General features: G+C 36.8%; 1 protein-coding gene across 1 annotated transcript in view; it reads right to left on the minus strand.

The window, feature by feature from the left end:
* The window catches only part of LOC127639695 (contactin-associated protein-like 5), a 73,998-nt gene that overhangs the window by 46,201 nt on the left and 7,629 nt on the right, over positions 1-20,168 (minus strand). The window contains exons 2-4 of the mRNA XM_052121856.1: positions 11,446-11,556; positions 9,367-9,560; positions 4,489-4,636 (exon numbers count right to left, since the gene is read on the minus strand). Coding sequence (XP_051977816.1) covers positions 4,489-4,636; positions 9,367-9,560; positions 11,446-11,556 — 453 coding nt within the window. The remainder of the gene's footprint in view (positions 1-4,488; positions 4,637-9,366; positions 9,561-11,445; positions 11,557-20,168) is intronic.

A 20,168-nucleotide genomic window follows, 5' to 3' on the forward strand; every position in this document is an offset into this window, starting at 1 on the left:
ATTAATATGGAGGCACAATTATATTTTTGTCTACAAAACTAGTTTCAAACATTTAAGCATACGCCTTCCGATCAAAAGATTTTTAAGATCATGAGAAACATTTCAGTCGTTCAGTCAAAACGTTTGACCGGTAGTGTATCACCTAGGCCGTGTGGGCTATTGGATAAGGTTAACCAATAGCTAAACAGCTATTAAGGCATTGTTTTAGGCTAATGTTGTAGGTAAAGCAGCCTTTCTAAAAATCTTGCCAATGGCAAAAACGCACTAATTTAATGCTGGTTAATGTTAATGTAACACGTTATGGTTAGGACATTTTCCAAAAATTAGGCCCTCACAAGTATAGCCAAACATGTATACAAACAAAGCAGGCCACAAACCTAGAAGTAGATCTCACTTTATCTATGGGTCTCTTGGTATCAACATAGCAGTGCACCAATGTGAATTAATAATAGGGACACACATACAACACATACACACACACACACACACACACACACACACACACACACACACACACACACACACACACACACACACCAAACAGTATATAACATGAAGCCATGGCCCTAAATTGCAGTTAGTAGCAGAGGCACTTGACAGATTTAAAACTAATTGACTTCAGGAACATTCAGCAGTGCATGAATAAGGGCAATGCACTACCGAGGACGTTCGGTTTAACCCCCAGAAGAGAAATATGAATGGAGCCACTGTTCTGAATGTGTGTGTGTGTATGTGTGAGCGTGTATTTATCACTTTGTGGGGACCAAATGTCCCCATAAGGATAGTAAAACCCGAAATGTTTGACCTTGTGGGGACATTTTGTCGGTCCCCATGAGGAAAACAGCTTATAAATCATACTAAATTATGCTTTTTGAAAATGTAAAAATGCAGAAAGTTTTCTGTGAGGGTTAGGTTTAGGGGTAGGGTTAGGTTTAGGGGATAGAATATAAAGTTTGTACAGTATAAAAACCATTATGTCTATGGAAAGTCCCCATAAAACATGGAAACACAACATGTGTGTGTGTGTGTGTGTGTGTGTGTGTGTGTGTGTGTGCTTGTGAGAGATCTTTTTCTCTATTTCTTTCTAAACTTTAGTCATGTTTAAATTCTATTTATCCTGTTTGTGACGCCAAGTTTTTTTTCAATCTTTATCCCCAATAATTTTTTTGTTAAAAGAATAATTGTTTCAACACAAAAGGAGATTTTAGACAGAATTTTAACCTCCACCTCACCATTCACTTTCATTATATGGAAAATGCAATGAGGTTTTTGCCTAAAATCTCCATTTGCATCACAAAGAAATATTAATTTGGAAAAAACATGAAGGTGAGCAAATTATTGTTTTTAGCTGAACTAGTCTTTAAGTAAATTAAAAATAGAAATACTTTAAAAACAAAATGAAGACTCTAAAGCAAATAGCTGACTCTAAAGCTATAACTCTTTTAAAATTAAATTATAAGCTATATCATTTTTATAACTTTACAAGCTGCCTTCATTAAAAATGAAAATGCTACTAGATAGCAATAACAAAAAAGTACTAAAACCCAATCTAAAACACAGTCAGCATGAAAACTAAATTAAACTGAAAGGACAACTTGAAAATAAACTTTAAACAATAAAAATGCTACAAGTTAGCAATAACACTAGATGGCCCTGAGAAATGTAACAGTCTTAAACAAATTAAAATTATATCAGTTATAATGCATTAACTTCAGCTGACCAAAAATGCTGAAACAGAAGTTAAAAAATAAAATAAAATAGATATACTGTAGGCTACTAAAAAACAAAAACTATACTGAAACTACAAAACACTAAAAATGAAACAAAACACAGGGTCAGCGTGAAAAGTAATAAAAAATCAACTGAAGTACAAATTATAAATAAAATTTGTATTGGAAATAAATTAAAACTATTATAGCCCTGTTTATTCCCAGGAGTTCAGCTTAGCAGACACGCTCATAAGTGCTATGTGCTAACATTGAGCGTCGCTGCATGAAGCCATTATATGTTCCAAGCATACAGTACGAGAACTGGTCTATTTATAAACGTAATTACTTAGCACTAATTCACTGCCTGATTCATCTACGGCTCCTTTGGAATGTGTGCGTGCTCCCATGGCTAATGCTAACGCTAAACTGTCAGCGGTCTGACTTTGATAAAGCACTAGCGTCTTTGTTATCAGACCCTATTACTGAAATACTGTGTGGTCAGCACCCACTTATCATGTTTGATCAACGCGGTAAACCGAGTCGCCACAGCAGTGTCTCAGTCTGCCCTATCTCACAAAATTAACATTTAGCGAATAAACATGGCAGTGATAGGTCCCTGAGCCAAGTTCAGAATTGACAATAGGTGCAGCTAGCGCGCAGACTACAAATGCAATGCCCCTGAGGAGAGAGAAACGAACAGAGAGGGAGTGAAAAAAGAGAGAAAACAAGCACTAGCAGGGCTGCATTATAAATATTTCAGGCACGAGGCGTGTGGCACTGGGTACCCTTGAGGTAACCGATTGATTGTTACTCTGTACTTTGATTCTCTGGGAAGGCAAAATCTAAACCGACTCAAGTCTACTGCAGTAAAACAACAACACAATAGTGAACTAGTGACAAACTAAAAACAGACTAGATTCACTTTTGAATTACCTTCCTTCCTATCCTTGTTTGCCTTCGCGTTTTCCCTTACAAAAAAACTAAACATGTTGCAAACTTGACGCAAATTTGACACTCATTATTTTCACATGCAAATGATCTTGTGATTCGCCACAAATGTTTGCCAGAAGTTTGCAGCTCTTCACCGCTATTGGTGAACCTCCAGCAAACTTTTGGCAACAATGGACAATTTGCGGCAAGTTTACCGCAAAGCTAATTTGCAAGTGAAAATTATCAGTGGCGAATTTGCGGCAAGTTTGCCATGAAATCTTGATTTTTGTAAGGGTTGTTGACATTCCTTCCATTTCTGCCTTTTTGTCTTTCTTCCTTTTTCTCAGATTTTCTTCCTTCCATCCATCATTCCATTTAACCATTATTTCCTTTCTATCATTTTTTACCTGGATTATTTTCGTTTTCTTGTTTACCTTCCTTTTTTACTTTATCTTCCTCTCTTGCTTCCTTCCATTTTTAATATCCCTTCATACTTTTTTACCCTCCTTCCTTCATTCCTTCCCTCCTTACATTTTTACCCTAAGTTCCTTTATATTTTTTCCTTCCTTCCTATCCTTATTTACCTTCCTTGCTTTTGTTTCCTTCTTCTTTTAAACTTTTTCTTTCTTTCCTTTTTTACCTTCCTCCCATTTTACCTAATTTTCTTCCTTCTTTCCAACCCTTTTTACCTTCCTTTCTGTCTTCATGTCCTTGTTTAACTTCCTTCTCATTTCCTTTTCCTTTCTTTTCTTTTCCTCCTATTTTAATTCCTTTCCTTTTTACACTTCTTCCTGTTCACTTTCCTTCTTTCGTTCCATCCTTCCATTTTACCTTCTTTCAATCCTTTTCCATTTCATCTTCCTTCTTCCCTTTTTCCCTGTTCCCTTCCTTCCTTTTGACCTTTGGTCTTCCCTTTTCATCTTCCTTCCAACCTTTCCTTCTTTACCTTATTTCTTCATTCCCCTTTTCTTCCTTCATCTCCCCCTTCTTCCTTCTTTCCCTTTTTCCTCCTAACTTTTCCTTCCTTCCTTCCTTTTTGCCTTCTTCCCTCCTTCCTTTTTTCTTCCTTAATTTTCCCCTTCTTCCTTCCTTCCCACTTTCCTCCTTCTCTTTTTTCTTCCTTCCTTTTTTCTTCTTTATAAGGTTTAAGACACCAAGACATCATTTCAAAAGGTTGATGAAACTTGAAAAGCGGTTACACTTGATTTTATTAGATTGCAACATTATTTCGGACCACGGAACAAATATGGGCAACAGGATATGATGTCACACTCTAGGTTGATAGGGTGATTCATCTTTAAATGAATTGCAAACAACAATTTCTAAGAAATTAAAAATGTTAAAATATATATTACTTTCCCCAAAACACTACAAATCATGTAGTTTTGAAGTTTGTATTCTTTGTTTTGAGCCAAGAACTCAGTCTGTGATGTTTTTACTATACCAATTTGCAGGTCAGAATAATAATAATAAAAAAAAAGTCTAAACTTCTTTGCAAATGCCTGTTTGTTTGCATGTATATGATTGGAACACAATTGCACCGTAGTAAAGCACAATGTTATAAATCTTTGATCGTGGACATGATTACAGCAATCACATGACTTAAGTCTGATTTAGACTCCCCCACACCTTTAAACTTTTTAGAAGATGCAAATGTGTAGAAAGCTTAACAAGAGCTGCTCTTCATATAATTATAATAAAATTTTTGTTTTCTCAAAATTTTATTTGCTCTGTTGCAGTAAAAAAGTATTTTTTTTGGTCTCATTTAAGTTTTTTCCATTCAGACAAACACTTGTGTACATCTGACATAAACAGCAGTACAGTACAGACCAAGACGTTCGGTACTCACTGTACGCACAACCGTAGACTTCGACTCTGAGGCCCACCCACCCCCCTGGACTCCAGTCTACCGGCAAGAACCGCAAGAATCGTGTTCTTATGGAGTGTGAGAGCTTGTGGTGAGCAATCCCATCGGAATTAGTGTTTCCTGGGAAAGTCTGCAGAAGTAAAATAACGAGGATTAAAAGAGAAAAACAAAAATTGTTAAGTGTACATATTGTTAGCTTGCTTGCGTACATTCTGCAGTAAGGCTGATGGCTCTCCATATCTGATCACAAAATGTATTAAATGCATAACTAAATTGGAGTTATGGGAAAATGGTTATGTGTCTGAAATACAAAGGTTTAACAATTAACAAAGTATATTGTTAGCACTTTCTGCTACAACTTTGCATACAACCTCAGAATAAATCTTTTAAATATAGTTTGTCTTTTGTTTTTTATTGTGCTGGGTGGAATACATTCAATGCCAGAAAGGAACCAATCTTGAGTGCAAATCTGCAGTGGATTGTGAAGGACTACTCTCCTCCTGAAACCGCACAGGCACCCTCTTTTGAGAAGAGATGTAGAACGTTGAAGCTCAAGTTCATCCTCTAGTGCATTTTAAAATATTCCAATAGTAACACTTCTTGCTAACATAGGCTAATGCATAGCTTTCTTTTCAAGTATCATAGACCTCCTTGTTATTTACAGTAAACTACCGTAAAAGTTGTCTAACAATATGACATTTGAAGTCAAATCGTTTTATAGTGCTATACATTTATAGACTATCTGTACACATAGCTGAACCAGTTGCAAACTTGCTCTTACATTTCAAGCCCCAGAGTTGCATATACCTTAGATTTGAATAACTAACACAAAAAGGTTAGCGGGGAGCCGCTGGCAGCGTTGGTTTCTATAAGCTGCATTCAAAGCGTCACAGCTAATATAAACCTCCAGTTTTAGAATAGCTGGGGGTCCACCCTGCAGACATACCTCCTAACACAGTAAAAATGGTGTGACAAGGGGGCACTTAACGCTCTTTAAAAATGTTCCACATAATCTTGCACTCATTCAAATGCTCTACACCTACAAAGACTTCCATGAAACTCTCTTTCTTAAACTAATCAGCACCTATTTATCTCCCATTGGGTTGAAGATAAAAGAGCAAAATATTAAATCATCAAGCGAACAAAAAATAAACATAAAAATGTTAGCTGGAGAAAATATTCCCTACACCGTATTCTATTTAGCTTTGTTTAGCTTCGGTGTTTACTTTAGCAGGAATCTGAGCTTTTGTATATTTTAGATAGTTATCAGATTGTCATTTTTCTGGCACAATTAATAAAAAATCTCAATTAGAGTGACAGTATCAAACTTAAACAGATACATTTACAGTACAACAAATAAAAACTATTCAAAAGCACAGTGATAAAGGCAGTAGATTTCTAAATATCTATTTCATTACAAAAATGACCTAATAAAATCACTTTTGTGAGGGAGGGGCTTCCCACTACAGAGGGATGACTTATATGAATCAGCAAATCATTTAGATTCAATTTGATCCAGTTCACTAAAATGAAACACCTGAATCAATTAATCGATTCTCTGAAACAAACTCAAAACCAACTTTTGTAAACACTAATGAGTGATGACATAAAATTGTTTCACACTTTCAAAGACTTCCTTTAAACACTTTCTTAAACTAGTCAGCGCCTTTTTTTCCCAGCTGGAGCTAAACCTTGAATCATCAAGTGAACAAAAATAACTAAATAAATACATAAAATAAAAGTTTAGTTAACTGGAGAACATGTATCTCCTATAATTAAGGATGCTACACTACACTATGTTACATTACGCTATGTTATGCTTTGTTTAGCTATGCTAAGCTGTGTTATGCAATGCTGTGCTGTGCTTATCTGTGTTATATGGTATGCTATGCTAATCCGTGCTATACTATTGTAACTAGCCCTGCTCTTTCTGGTCTGAAATGGATTTGAACCGGCATCAGCCGGCATGGGAGGCGGGCACGCTAACAAGAAGCCTAAAGGCAAGTCGCTAGTGCATCTATTGAGGCCAGGAGAGTAAGGTTTACATATACCACACAGCTATCACGCACCAGCTGGCTCCCTTTACACTCACCCCCCTAAACCTCACTCCCATCTGGGCCATGGCACCACTACAACTGGTCCTGCTCGACTCGCTCCGAACGGGATTTGAAACACCGTTAGCCAGCATGGGAGGTGGGCAAGCAAACAAGGAGGCTAAAGTCAACAGCCTCTAGTGTCAGTTGCTAGTGCACCTCTTAAGGGCAGGGGAGTGAGGTTTACACAAACTGCATCACTTGGCTCCCATTATACGTAAGGAATAATTGACGACGGGCCGTTGAATTATTAGAGAAATAATGCACACCCGGGGTGGTAATGCGCGAGTCGACAGTGGCGTTACTGCAAGCCGGAGTCAATTATTCCGCTTATACTACAGTTACCACACCTCGAAACATTGTTCAGATGATGTGATTCTAGGCGTTTGTCAAGTTTTTGTCATTAAAACGCTCTTGTATGTAGGACTAATTTCTTACGCATCTAATCCCATGCCTCCGTTGCTAATTCCAAAGCGTCATTTTAGAGTTAGTAATGGAGGTTTGAGCCACTGACAGCAGACTAATGCAGTTATTAGTGTAGTTATTAGAGAGACAGAGGTTGCAATAATGAGACAGAAAATCATGATGCGTCATATTATTTAATTTATTTATTAATTCATCCGTTATAATTCATTCGTTAATTCGAACAAATTTATTTATTAAAATGAAACTGCACGTTAAACACATTGACAGCCCAAGCTGTTGTTTTTTGGTGTTTTCTTCATGTTTTTCAGCCCTCGAGTCGGTCTAGCTGTTCTTCAGCTGATTGTTTTATGTCTTTTGTTGTTGCCGGCTGCCTTTGATGTCCTCTTCCGTTTATTTGTTTTTTCATCTGAGCTATCCAATACTGCGGTCGCCCAGTTGTTAAAATGTTTATGTTCACCATAAATATTAAAATTTACTTCCGGAAAATCAAAATAGTCTGTCATTTTTTTCCTCTTGAAGTTGAAGTGGATTTGTCGCTGTCACTTCTTGTTATGAATTGTATCCTATTTTCCGTTATTACAGTTGACTACGCGAGTGATATGGAACTGTAATCGCGGTCAAGACCTGCCTGGAACTACTTTAGCCGTGCGTTTCCCTGAAAATAATTGCACACCTTAGAACGTTCTCAACCAATCAGAATCAAGCATTCAACAGCCCTGTAGTATAATATGTTATATTTAACTCAGCTAATCTATTTTTTGCTGCACTGCATTACGTCATGTTATGCTACATTATGTTAAACTACGCTAGCTATATTATGCTATGCTAAGTGTGTTATCCCTTACAATAATTGAGAGTTCATGTTAAATTGTTATTATTAATACTTTAAAGACATATGCAAAACAGATCCTTTCCTTTAAAATTAAGATAAAATGACTGTTCTTAAAAGTGCTAAATGATCCATCAGAGATGTACAGGGACTAAAATTCAGCCCAGAACAAGGCAATGGTGACACCAAATGGAAATATTAGCTAATAATTCTGCTTACTGAAAATACAAACTTATTTTAGGTACGTTTTCTGATGATACACGGTCACTGATTATATACATTTAACATATTTTACATTAAAATGGTATTTTTCTAAAATAAAATAGTCTCTGATTACATACCATGTTACTGTTCTTTTCAAAAATACATATTCATTGGAAGTACATTCTTATCAAGTTAAATAAAAACAATTTACTGATGAAATCAAATCAGACATGACTTAAGGATTATATACCTCCATAGCATTACTATTCAGCATTATATATAATAGATCAATATTTCATTAAACCTCTTTAAACTTTCATTCACTCTCGCACTTCAAACAGACATTTGATTCCTCGTGCTGAAAAGGTGCAAAGCACTCCTGCTTTGCACCTTTATATACGATGTGCATCGTCATATTTTTTAACCGTGATGTATAGTGCCACGATAAACAATTACACCCCTATCGAAAAGTATATTGTTCTGTTTTATTTTGTAAAAGTGTTGGGAGTTTACCAAGAATAAACTTCTCATGAAGTTCTTTTTGTTTGTTTAGCTCTGTTGATTACTCCAGCAGATATCAAAGCTTTCGTAAAAGGACATGGTGGCGATGTCAGGCACCATCTCGATAATGTTACACCCCAGATCTCTTCAAGCCAGCCCTAAATAAGAAAGCTGTGGAATAATGAAGCTTTGAATTGACTTTTATTGATTCAGGGAAGATGGGTGAAGCCCATTTGTTTGCCAGTAAGTGTGGAGGCAACCTCTGTCGCTTGTGGCACAAGGGCCTAACCCGATCAATTCCAAAGTTGTCAAAATAAAATCATCAGAAAAAAGAGAAGTATTCAACAGACAAGGATTTTAGCTGCACAGGCACTGACCGGTGAGGTCAGGAGTCCATGAAATAAGTTTGGCCATGGATATAAATCCATGTCACTCAAGATTGGGGGTATATTAAATCTTCGTCTGGGCAATTAAATGAAATTCAAGTCACTAATTTATATTGAACGTTATGTGGGTGACTGGGTTTGGCTGAGAAGTGTGAACTTAAAGGTGAAGTGTTATTTTTGGGATGTGAAGAATTGGATAATGAAATATTTGTGAAGGTAAAATAATTTCTTCTGGTAAATTATTATGGTTTACTTAAAGGCACAGTTCTTTAGGGACTTTCATGTATGCATACATAATTTCCCTTTAAAATAAGCTCCCCTAGTTCACATTTTACTCACCCTATTACTCTGGACAAATTACTAATGCATTATAAATATAATTAGAGGCTGGATTATTTATTAAAGTACTTTGATAGCTCACCCCTATGTTGTCATCTTGTCTGTATTGTTTCCAAGCGCTTCTTGTGTCACTGTACAAAAGCATGTAGCTAGTCACCCAATCAGGGCTTCCGAAACGGCCCTGGGTCGCCACAGCTGTGACCTCCACCCTTTCCCTCAGGTCCACCTGTAGCCATCGTAGTCTGTCTGAGCGTTCAGGAGACCAGCCACCACCTCCTAACACAAACACATATACAAAAGAACAAAAAGGTTTTATAAGTAAGTTAAATGGTCTGCACTTATATAGCGCCTTTTTAACCTAAACGGTATTAAAAGCGCTTTACACTGTGACTCATTCACCCATTCACACACACATTCGTACACCAATGGCGGCAGATCTGCCATGCAAGGTGCTAGTCTGCCATTGGGAGCAACTTGGGGTTCAGTGTCTTGCCCAAGGACACTTCGGCATGTGGCGTCATGTGGGCCGGGAATCAAACCACCAAACCTGTGATAAGTGGCCGACCCGCTCTACCACCTGAGCAACAGCTGCCCCCACAAACACAAAAAAAATTATCAAACATGTTACTTCTTGTGTCGAGTAGTCAGACTTTGAAACTGTATAACAATATATTTTAGATAATTATCAAATTATAACATTGAAAGCTATGAGGATTTCAATTAGGGTGAGCACATGAAACAAAACACATACATTTGCAATAAATATAATGAGTAAACTGTGATAAACAGCAGTAGGGGCATTCTGGAGTGATAGTGGCATCAACAGGATATATTCCTATTCCTGTCAGGCAGTAATGGTGAAGGCCGGTCCTTGACCTGTAAGTCAACTGAATTACAATCGAATCATGTATATATTCATATTCCGCATACATAATAAAATGTACACAGTAAAGACAATAACCTGAGCTAGATCTGTGCTTTAATGTCCTTACAAAGAGTTCCATGTTAATGCCAGTTTGGACACACAAATGGTTATATTGTTAATACTCTGGAGTACCACCAATGGTATTTAAATATGGTAATGAAACAGTAACATGGTATGTATATCAAGTTACCATGGTATCTGAAAAGCATCAAATCACTGCCAACTATGTTAAAATAACATTTAGCATTATACGATTCTGAATCTATGTACTGATTATCATTGTCTCATGTTTGCCAAACATGTTGAGTGGTTCAAACATCATCTGCAGCCAGAAACTGAACTTTTGGTCGGATGTTAGGAGTGAATGCGCTTAGCTGCATAGAGAGCTATGATGCACCCTTGCTCCCTATTTAGTGAATGACTTAACCTCCAGTGTGCTGTCTGTCTTGACTGGTCTCTGAACAGTTCAAAATACACCTTATTTTCATTCTAACTCCATATACAAGCATCTGAAAGCAAACTTTTTCAGCTTTTGCATGAATACATTTATTCTCAATGTGAAAATGCGCAGTAAATATATAGGAATGACTTTATTAATGTCCATGAGTAGAACCGTTTTGTACAGCGATAACAAAATCAAATATAAAAACAATTTATATTAAAATTAAGTGAAATGAACCACAGATGTTTTAATGAGGAAAATTAATACAAATAACTAACATGTTTTTTTTCAACTTTTGAGGGAACACGGTCCTAATTTCCACATATGTGGACATTTTTATCAGCACATTGACATGTGAAAAATTAATGGACGTTTTTAAAGCAGCATATCAAATGAAACTAGATATGCTACTCTTTACAACCAAACAGGTTTTAATGAAAAAATTTAAAGAGATTTCTCAACACAGGCACTTTTATTGACGCTGCGCCCATAGTAGCGCTTAAAGCAAATCTATGTCATGCTGTTGTGTCACGTGATTCAGTCAGTTTTAATTAATTTCAATTATGCACTGCGTATAGCGAAGCCTAAATACAAAGTCCATTGCACAATTTTAAGATAACCACTAGATTTTCCTTGTGCACCCTAAGAAACATCTGATGCTAAATTACCAAGGAGGACCCCAGATGGCAAAATTGTCAAGGGGGAATCCCACCTGGTTTGACGAAGAGACAACAAGTTGCCACCCTAAAGATCAAAATGCCCCCATTTTCTTTTTTAACAGAATAATTACTCACCGTCTCTTCTGTTGAGTTTGGCAAAGTATGGTAAATGGCTTTCGGAGGAAGAAGATGAGCTCTGGAATGACTTAAGTGGAAGAGCGGAGACCAGTGGAGCATTGCAGTGATCTACAATAGCAAGGAACACTTGTTAGCCAATCAGATGTGTGACACATTCACTCACATTAATTTGGAGCAGCGCTTGTTAGCATCCTCTTCAACATTGGCTGAAGATACTAGTCGATTGACCAGGTAGCTTGTTTGTGGTACACATAGGGGTAAACTTTATTTCGCAATATAAAAATGGACTATCAGCCCTCATGGACTCTTTTCACATTCCCCATATGGGAATCCCGATGTGTTTCCATCTGAAAATGTTAACATTTTTACCCATTTTCGAAATTGGAAATCCAAATGTGGGTCACATGGTGTGAAGCTCATTTTTCTTGTCCAACAAAACAAATGTCTGAAGTACAAATAATGTGGACCAGTGAAAATGGGTTCAATAAAATAAAAATTCAGGTGAAGCCACAAAAAGAGAGCCCCATATCTCTGGGATTTAACCATATAGGGCCTTAAAATGAAGATCCTAAAAGGGAAGTTTGTTATGAATCAAGATCTAAAAGGATATTAAGATATCTTTAATCGTTCTGGAGTTATTGGCATTCAATCTTGGAAAAACAACATAAAATGTTTTTTCACCAATTTTGGATTCACACATTTGGTATTTAATGCAACAAGCGGTGTTGAAGTCAAATGATATTAGTAATAAACCTACAGTACCCATCTTTAGTAAAAATAAAATAATGACATCGCCACCTTTCTATGGTTATTGTTTTGACCTGTAGTTTTGCTTCAAAATCATTTGTGAAAATGTTGGCTTTCATCATAATTTATGCATAGATGCTCACTGCTAAATATGGGGCAGTGGTGGCTCAGTGGTTGAGGCTCAGGGTTACTGACCAGAAGATCAGGGGTTCAAGTCCCAGCACCACCAAGATGCCACTGTTGGGCCCTTGAGCAAGGCACTTAACTCCAGGTTGCTCTGGGGGATCGTCCCTGTAATAAGTGCACTGTAAGTCGCTTTGGATAGAAGCGTCTGCCAAATGCATAAATGTAAATAGAGTGGAGATAATGATGAGAAAATAGAGAGATCGAGGTATAGAAAGAGTAGGAAAGAGAACTCAGACAGTGCTTCTCATCTCTCAGTGTCTCATTTCAGTGTTTCAGAAAGCCAGACCGATTTTGCAGCTAATTAACCTTTCAAAGGCTTTTCAAATGAGCCCGACATCAAAAAGTATCACTCACAGCATTGCAAATGTATTCCCGACCAGGTAAAGGAGAGACAGGTAGATGATGTAAGAGAGAACAAACAAACAAACAGCAAAAGAGAACAAATATGAAGTATCGTGTAAGGTCATTGGTAGGAGAGAGGATATCTCGATTTAGCCCCATCTCCTACTTAAGAAGACTTTTAGAAACTTCAGAGGATTTGCATGCAAATTAATCCAATAGAAATGTTTTCCTTAGACTCAGTGGTATGTTTATTTTGTTAATGAGAAGACCAGACAACCTCTGAAGCAGGTTTTTCTCCAGACGGAGCCTTTTAAAAACCTGCCCCATGATGCATTTTTCAACAGTGTGTGTGTGTGTCTCTCTCTCTCTCTCTCTGTCTGTATCTCTCTATCTTCTACTCTGTAAGCGATTCAAGTAAGCAAATTGAGCAAGTGATGTTTCTGAAACCCATAAATATGAATGATGGTGAATGACTGACAGGGAGCTCCTGCCCGTCCTTGTCTCCGAGCGGAGCAATTCCTTGAAGTGACGGACGTGAGGAATGAGGAGGAGTACGGCAGCGCTGCATTAATGTCCACCAGATTAGATTTTCCTTAAGCAGAGGGGAAGTGAGATGGCCCTGGCGACACTTGATCCTCTGATGTTGAAAGCCAGAGATGGAAATCGATGTGGCACAACTACAAACCTGGAGCTTTATTCTATGAGATGGAGTGCTTGATGGATAGAAATGTGTATGATGTGTTTGAAAGTGTGGAAAGTAAGAATGGGCAATATATACAAAATGTACACAATATAATCATACTGATTTTCACTATATAAAATACCTAATTATTAATTCTTATATCCACATTGCTTAGCTCTGGTGAAAAGTGGGAAATCAAGTGGGACAACCCAATCTCATGAAAAGTCATACATATTTTATGAGTTGGATATATCGTATAAGGTCGTACTATTTCGCTTGTATTTTCATTTTTTGTTGAACTTTCCATTTAAGCAGGGAATAAAAACATGAAAAGATCACTATTTTGATTATTTTATTGTTTACATATTCGTTAAGCTAATCATCACAATGCCCAAAATAATTTATTCTGATAAAATACAATGACCTGATTACTGCATACATGAGTAGTTAATCATCTAAGTTTAGCTGATTAATTAGTGGAAATAGAGTGCACTCAAGTATGCATGCAATTAATAAAACTGTTAAACAAAACAAGGACAGTGCCTTTTTTTTAATGCACACAACACCAACGAACACAAATGCATGAGTAGGATGGAGGCCAAAGGAAATTTAAGCACCACAAGGACTGCTTGTTGAACTGTGAAAAACATTGTTTTCTTTTACTTGACAAACACACTATGCATAATTGTTTCTACTGGGATCAGACGGATGCTCGCTATGAACGCGAGGATGGGTTGGTGGGTGGGGGAGATTGCATTTTCATGTTTACCTGAGAAATTCTCATTGTCAGCACTGCCAGTTCTACTGACATATGCTTCAAAATTAATGTTTATGGAAAAAAACAACTCAGCACCACTGGTATTAGCTGTGGATCTGATTCGCTGTTGTGTTTGCTAGGCATTCAGATGATGCATAATGTTAGCATTGTTAGAAATGGTTTGTTGTTTAGAAATGTCAAAGGGAGTTTCTTTAACTATGGGCACTTTTGGCACTGTTATAGAATGTAAACTCCCATATAAAGATTTTTGAAACTCAGTAGTTCGTTTAATTTGCCTTCTAACATTGTTCAACAGTGGATTTACATGCATCACGAATTCTGATAAATCAATCAATTCAATCCAATCACACAAATCTCAAATTACCATTCATTCTGTGGTGGAAATTACATTAATTTAAAACATTTTGGAATAAAATGGCATACTACTTTTTTTGTGTACCCCATACGAATGATAGCCAAGACCTGATTTATGGTTTTTGATCATTTATTGGTAGTTTAGATCCATCAAAAACCAGTTCACATAATGCAAACCAAACAAAATAAATCATCATAAGTGATGCCCAGCAAACACAGAACGTTCTCCTAACATTAGTGTTTGGTTATTTTTGGTAACCAGTACCAATCATTATGGGAACATTCTTTTTAGGTTATATTCATATATATATATATATATATATATATATATATATATATATATATATATATATATATATATATATCCATATATGTATAGCCTAACCAACCATTCCCAGATCATTTACAGGTCTAAAACTTAAGTTAACATTTGGGTTCTTTGTTTCTTTGTCCAACTAAGACTAATTTCCTGGCTAGACATTTCAAGTATCCTCAAATACATACAATTAAATAATGTTTTCACACTTTTTGCTTGATTAGAAATTATGGAAAATAAAAATATTATCTCCACAAGTAATAATTCGATTCTTGACACTGTTGCCTCCATGTAAAGAAGTGTACTAACTTTTGAAAAAGCTTGTATCAGGACCAAAACTGTTGGTTGTGGTGGAAATGACAGCACCAATTAAAAATATCATAATTTACACAAAAACAGTAAATTGTTTCCACGCAATTATAAAAATATCACTCTTTGCTTAAATTAGCATAGTTTTAAAACTAAAACTAAATTTGAACATTAATTCATGTATTTATTTTAATTAATACATTGTATAAATAAATTCATTAATTCATTTTAATATGAATAAAATCATAAAATATTATTAATATTGAAGGCATGCAAATGTGTCCGAGATATTTTCAAATTGCCCTTCAAATAATAATTAAAAAAGGTGTAACGTTTGAATGAAAATATGTTTTAATAAAAAGCAACCACTGGGACATACTGTAACAGTGCCAGTAGTTGAAGAAATACTCAAATGACAAATGGTTGCTTCTGCTTTCCACTAAGACCAAAAAAAAAAAAAAACTTTCATGTAAGCTTACCAAGTCCAATTCAACTGGTCACTACCTCTTTGAGTGTTTAAGAGGCAAACCTTTTAAGCAAATTCAGACTTGAAAAACATATACAAGGCTATTAGTGGACTCAAGAATCCAAGAAATTGCAGACGGCAGTTCTGCGCCAACCCTTTTTTCCCCCTGTGCCGTATTCTCATGCTTTATTAGACGTAAAAGCAACACGGTGCAAACCCAGCATGACAGTCCATTTTTCCTGACCCCAGCTGTGCTTTTAAGAGACTCCACCGCTAATGGAATCCCTGGATGTCCCAGTGCATCTAAACTGTGAAAGAACATGTGATTTCTAATGCAGTTTTCCAGAAGTATTTTCCCATATTGGAACGGGTTTGGTGCCTGCGACAAACTGTTCCGATGGAAGAATAAAAAGAGAGTGGAAGATGCGTGTGTGTGTGTGGGGGGGGGGGGACTGTTGTCTGTGAATGGACAACAACATCCTGTAGAACATAGAAAAAGAAAGAAGAAAGAAAGGAAGGATGGATGGATCTATGGTTGGATGGAATGAAGAAAGAAAGGAAGGGTGGATGGATCTATGGTTGGATGGAATGAAGAAAGAAAGGAAGGGTGGATGGATCTATGGTTGGATGGAATGAAGAAAGGAAGGAAGGGTGGATGGATGCATGGATGGAGGAAGGAAGGATGGATGGATGGACAGATGGATGATAGAAGGATGGATGGAAGGAAGGAAGGAAGGAAGGAAAGAAAGATGGATGGAATCACAGATGGATGGATGGATAGACAGATGGATGGAATGAGGGAAGGAATGAAGGAAAGATGAATGGAGTCACAGATGGATGGATGGTGGATGGATGGACAGATGGATGGATAGAATGAGGTAAGGAAGAAAGGTAAGAAAGAAGAATTGATAGATTCACAGATGTATGGATGATGGATGGAATGAGGAAAGGAAGGATGATGGAGTCACAGATTGGTGAATGGATGGATGATGGAAGGATGGATGGAATGAGGGAAGGAAGGAAAGAATGAAGGATGGATAGTCACAGATGGATGGATGATGGAAGGCAGGATGGATGAAATGAGGGAAGGAAGGAAAGAATGAAGGATGGATAGTCACAGATGGATGGATGATGGAAGGCAGGATGGATGAAATGAGGGAAGGAAGGAAAGAATGAAGGATGGATAGTCACAGATGGATGGATGATGGAAGGCAGGATGGATGGAATGAGGGAAGGAAGGAAAAAAGGAAGGATGGAGTCACAGATGGATAGATGATGGAAGGCAGGATGGATGGAATGAGGGAAGGAAGGAAAAAAAGGAAGGATGGAGTCACAGATGGATGGGTGAATGGATGGAATAACTATTCTTGACACGTTTAAGTAGTTTAAGATTTACTGGATCATTCCTGAGCCTCATGAGAGGGGTTTAATCTTGCATGTGAAGATAAATCTAAAACCAACATCTGTGTAGATTAGGCTGCGAGAGGATTGTGCCCTGTTGGTACAGTTTTTAACATCCCCATATTTTTAAGGGGAAAACTTTATGAAAACGCTTGACATTCAGATACATCCTATTTAGAGCAGTTCACAAACCTTGACGCCCTCTCTTGCAGCATTTTAGGTAATTAAAATGATTCGGGCAACATTTTTACCCCTCTCCTCAAGCTTGGCATTTAGCGCTGACCTGATTTTTCTGGTGGTTGCCCATGGCATCGAGGGCTGATGTAATAGGGGAAAATGAAAGAAAGACTATTATTTAAAGCTGACAGCGACACAGAGAGCCTCTTCATTTCTGTTGTGACACTGCACACTCACCTCAGCAGGTAGAATACAAGAGGAGAAAAAAAGATTTGCAAGCAGAACAAAGCCTGTGTGATTTACTGTCACCTGTTTAACAGGAGATGATGGAAATCTGATAATTCTTTGTTTTTGTAATACATCTTTTTTGGTAAGAAAAGAACATTTCGACATTATTGTCCTACTCTTGTGTCATTTCAAACCTGTATGATTTAATTTTTAACATGAAACACAAACTTTTATAGGGTTTTTCATCGTTTTCAATACTATTTTTCAACCTGGTCTCATAGAATCATGTTAAATGTGCTTCTGGTGAAATAAATGTCACGGTTACGTAACTATCATGAGATCAGGCTGCTATTTATTTTTTCATTCAAGAAACTTTATGCACTTTTCAGCATTTTTCCATATGACAGTCCATAGACAACGGATGTCAAGCTACCTACCTACATACATACATGCATGGTGTGCAGGGAGGGCTCTATAGCACCCCTTTAAAATCCATACAGCTGCATTTTTCCATACGACAGTCCATAGACAATAGATGCCAAGCTACCTACCTACATACATGCATGCCATGCATGGAGGGCTCTGTAGTGCCCCTTTAAAATAGGTGTGTAAGACGTCCTCTGTAGCATCCACATTCTCGCCTAGAGTCACCAAACTTGGTACATATATAGCTCTCACCAAGCCAAACAACTTTCATATTTATAGTCATTAGCTCCACCCAACAGAAAGTCGGACATTTTGGAATTTCTGAAAATCGCAGTTTCTGAACTTTTAAATACTCTTCCTAGGGGATTCATGTGACTGGCACCAAATTTGTGCAACGTCAAGCCAAGACATTGTAGATACTAAATTGTGAACTTATTTTTATATTTTGAATGGTGTCACCATGGCGAAGCAATACAATTATGGTGGAAAATTGGAAACAGGAAATGCCTTATATCTCCCATGTGTATTATGTGATTTTGATGAAAATTCAGCTGTATATTTGGTAATGGGGGCTGATCACATGGATGTAGCTATTATGGGTCACAGTCAGAGTGCCACCAACTGGCAGCAGGAAGTAAGGCACTTTAATAGACTTTGAATGACATGAATTGCTTAAAAATTCTTTAGAATAATGTCAAGACACAGCTGATGTAAAATTGTAAAGGAAAATTTGACATTAAATATTGTTGCCATTCGTTGTTTTTATTCCTTTCTTCTTATATTTGGTTTTTTTTGAGACACTCGGCATGGTTACAATTTCATGAAAATTTGCACACACATTAGAGTCATCGGCTATTAGGACTGGGCAAATTTTCACGCATGGGCGTGTGTGTGTGGGGGTGGGGGGTCACCCTTTAAAATGGGCATCTAAGACGGCCTCTGTAGCACCCTAATGTTCACCTACAGTCACCAGAATTGGTACATATATAGTTATCATCAATCTGGACAACTTTTTTAAATATAGTTATTAGCTCCATCTAACAGGAAGTCAGCCATTTTAGATTTTTGAATATTGCAGTCTCTGAATTTTTTTATATTCCTCGGAGGGGATTCATATGTTTGTCACTACATTTAGACAACATTATGCCAAGACTTTGAAAATGCAAAATTGTGAACAGATTTTTACTATTTCAAATGGTGTTTCCATGGCAAGGCATTAAATTAATGCCAAAAAATGGGAAACAGGTAGTGTTTCATATCTTCTGTGTGTAATGTGTGATTTAGATAAACATTTCGATTTATTTTTAGCTTTGGGGCTAATCACATGGATGTGACTATTTTTGGTCACGGTCATAGCACTACATTCTGGCAGCAGGAAGTGTGTTTCTTACAACAGACTTTAAAATACTCCTCTTATAATTACCCACATTGCTTGAAAATTGTTTAGAATAATGTCAAATGCCAAATGCATGTTTCCACCTTGCATTGTTTTTCGAAAGCCACCAGTTGGAAATGGACCCATGGCACTTTGGCCGTCATCGCTGCTTGCAGCTATAATTTTCAATTTGTTATTCCAATGTAATAATGTTTTTGTAAGTATTCACTCGTTGACTGTTCATTTTATGCCACGTCCACACTAATATGTTTTAGTTTGTAATGTTTTATGTTTCAGCCTACTGTCCTCACTTAGATGTATTTTGTGTCCGGCGAAAATTTAGCTTTTTGCATTGTAGTGTGGACTTGAAAAACAGAGACATTGGAAAATTATGACGTATATGATGTCATGTGATCCATCCAAAACAACCAAGATGGCGGCCCATGTTGTAGCGCCATTGTTGTGCCTGATATCCATTTTAATAGTGTTGTTAAAGATAAATACCAGCTTGTACAACCTTCACATTTTATTCCTTCAAAGGTGATGGGAAGTTTAATGGGAATTGGTATAAGGCAATGGAACACCAGGATAATTGCATTTCAGACCGTATATGGAACAATGACTTTTTGCATGCGCATTAAGCTAATTTAAGTGTTTTTATTCATTCCAGTGTGGAAAAGCTATTTTTTGTGTGGATGTAGCCTTAGTTTTGCTTTAGTTTTTTTGTGACGTTAAAAAGCTAAAATGTTAACTGATATAATTTAAATACATTCAATTTTGTTCATTTCTGTGTACTGGTATTTTCATCTTTAATGAAGGTGCACTGTAAATTATTCAAATTTTATGGTAAATTGTGTATCAATTTTCATTGAATATCATCTTCAATTTCTTCTATTAAAGTTGTAATTATTATCATAACATTTTAAAACTGGA

This window comes from Xyrauchen texanus, chromosome 48, assembly GCF_025860055.1.
Source record: "Xyrauchen texanus isolate HMW12.3.18 chromosome 48, RBS_HiC_50CHRs, whole genome shotgun sequence".
Classification (NCBI taxonomy): domain Eukaryota; kingdom Metazoa; phylum Chordata; class Actinopteri; order Cypriniformes; family Catostomidae; genus Xyrauchen; species Xyrauchen texanus.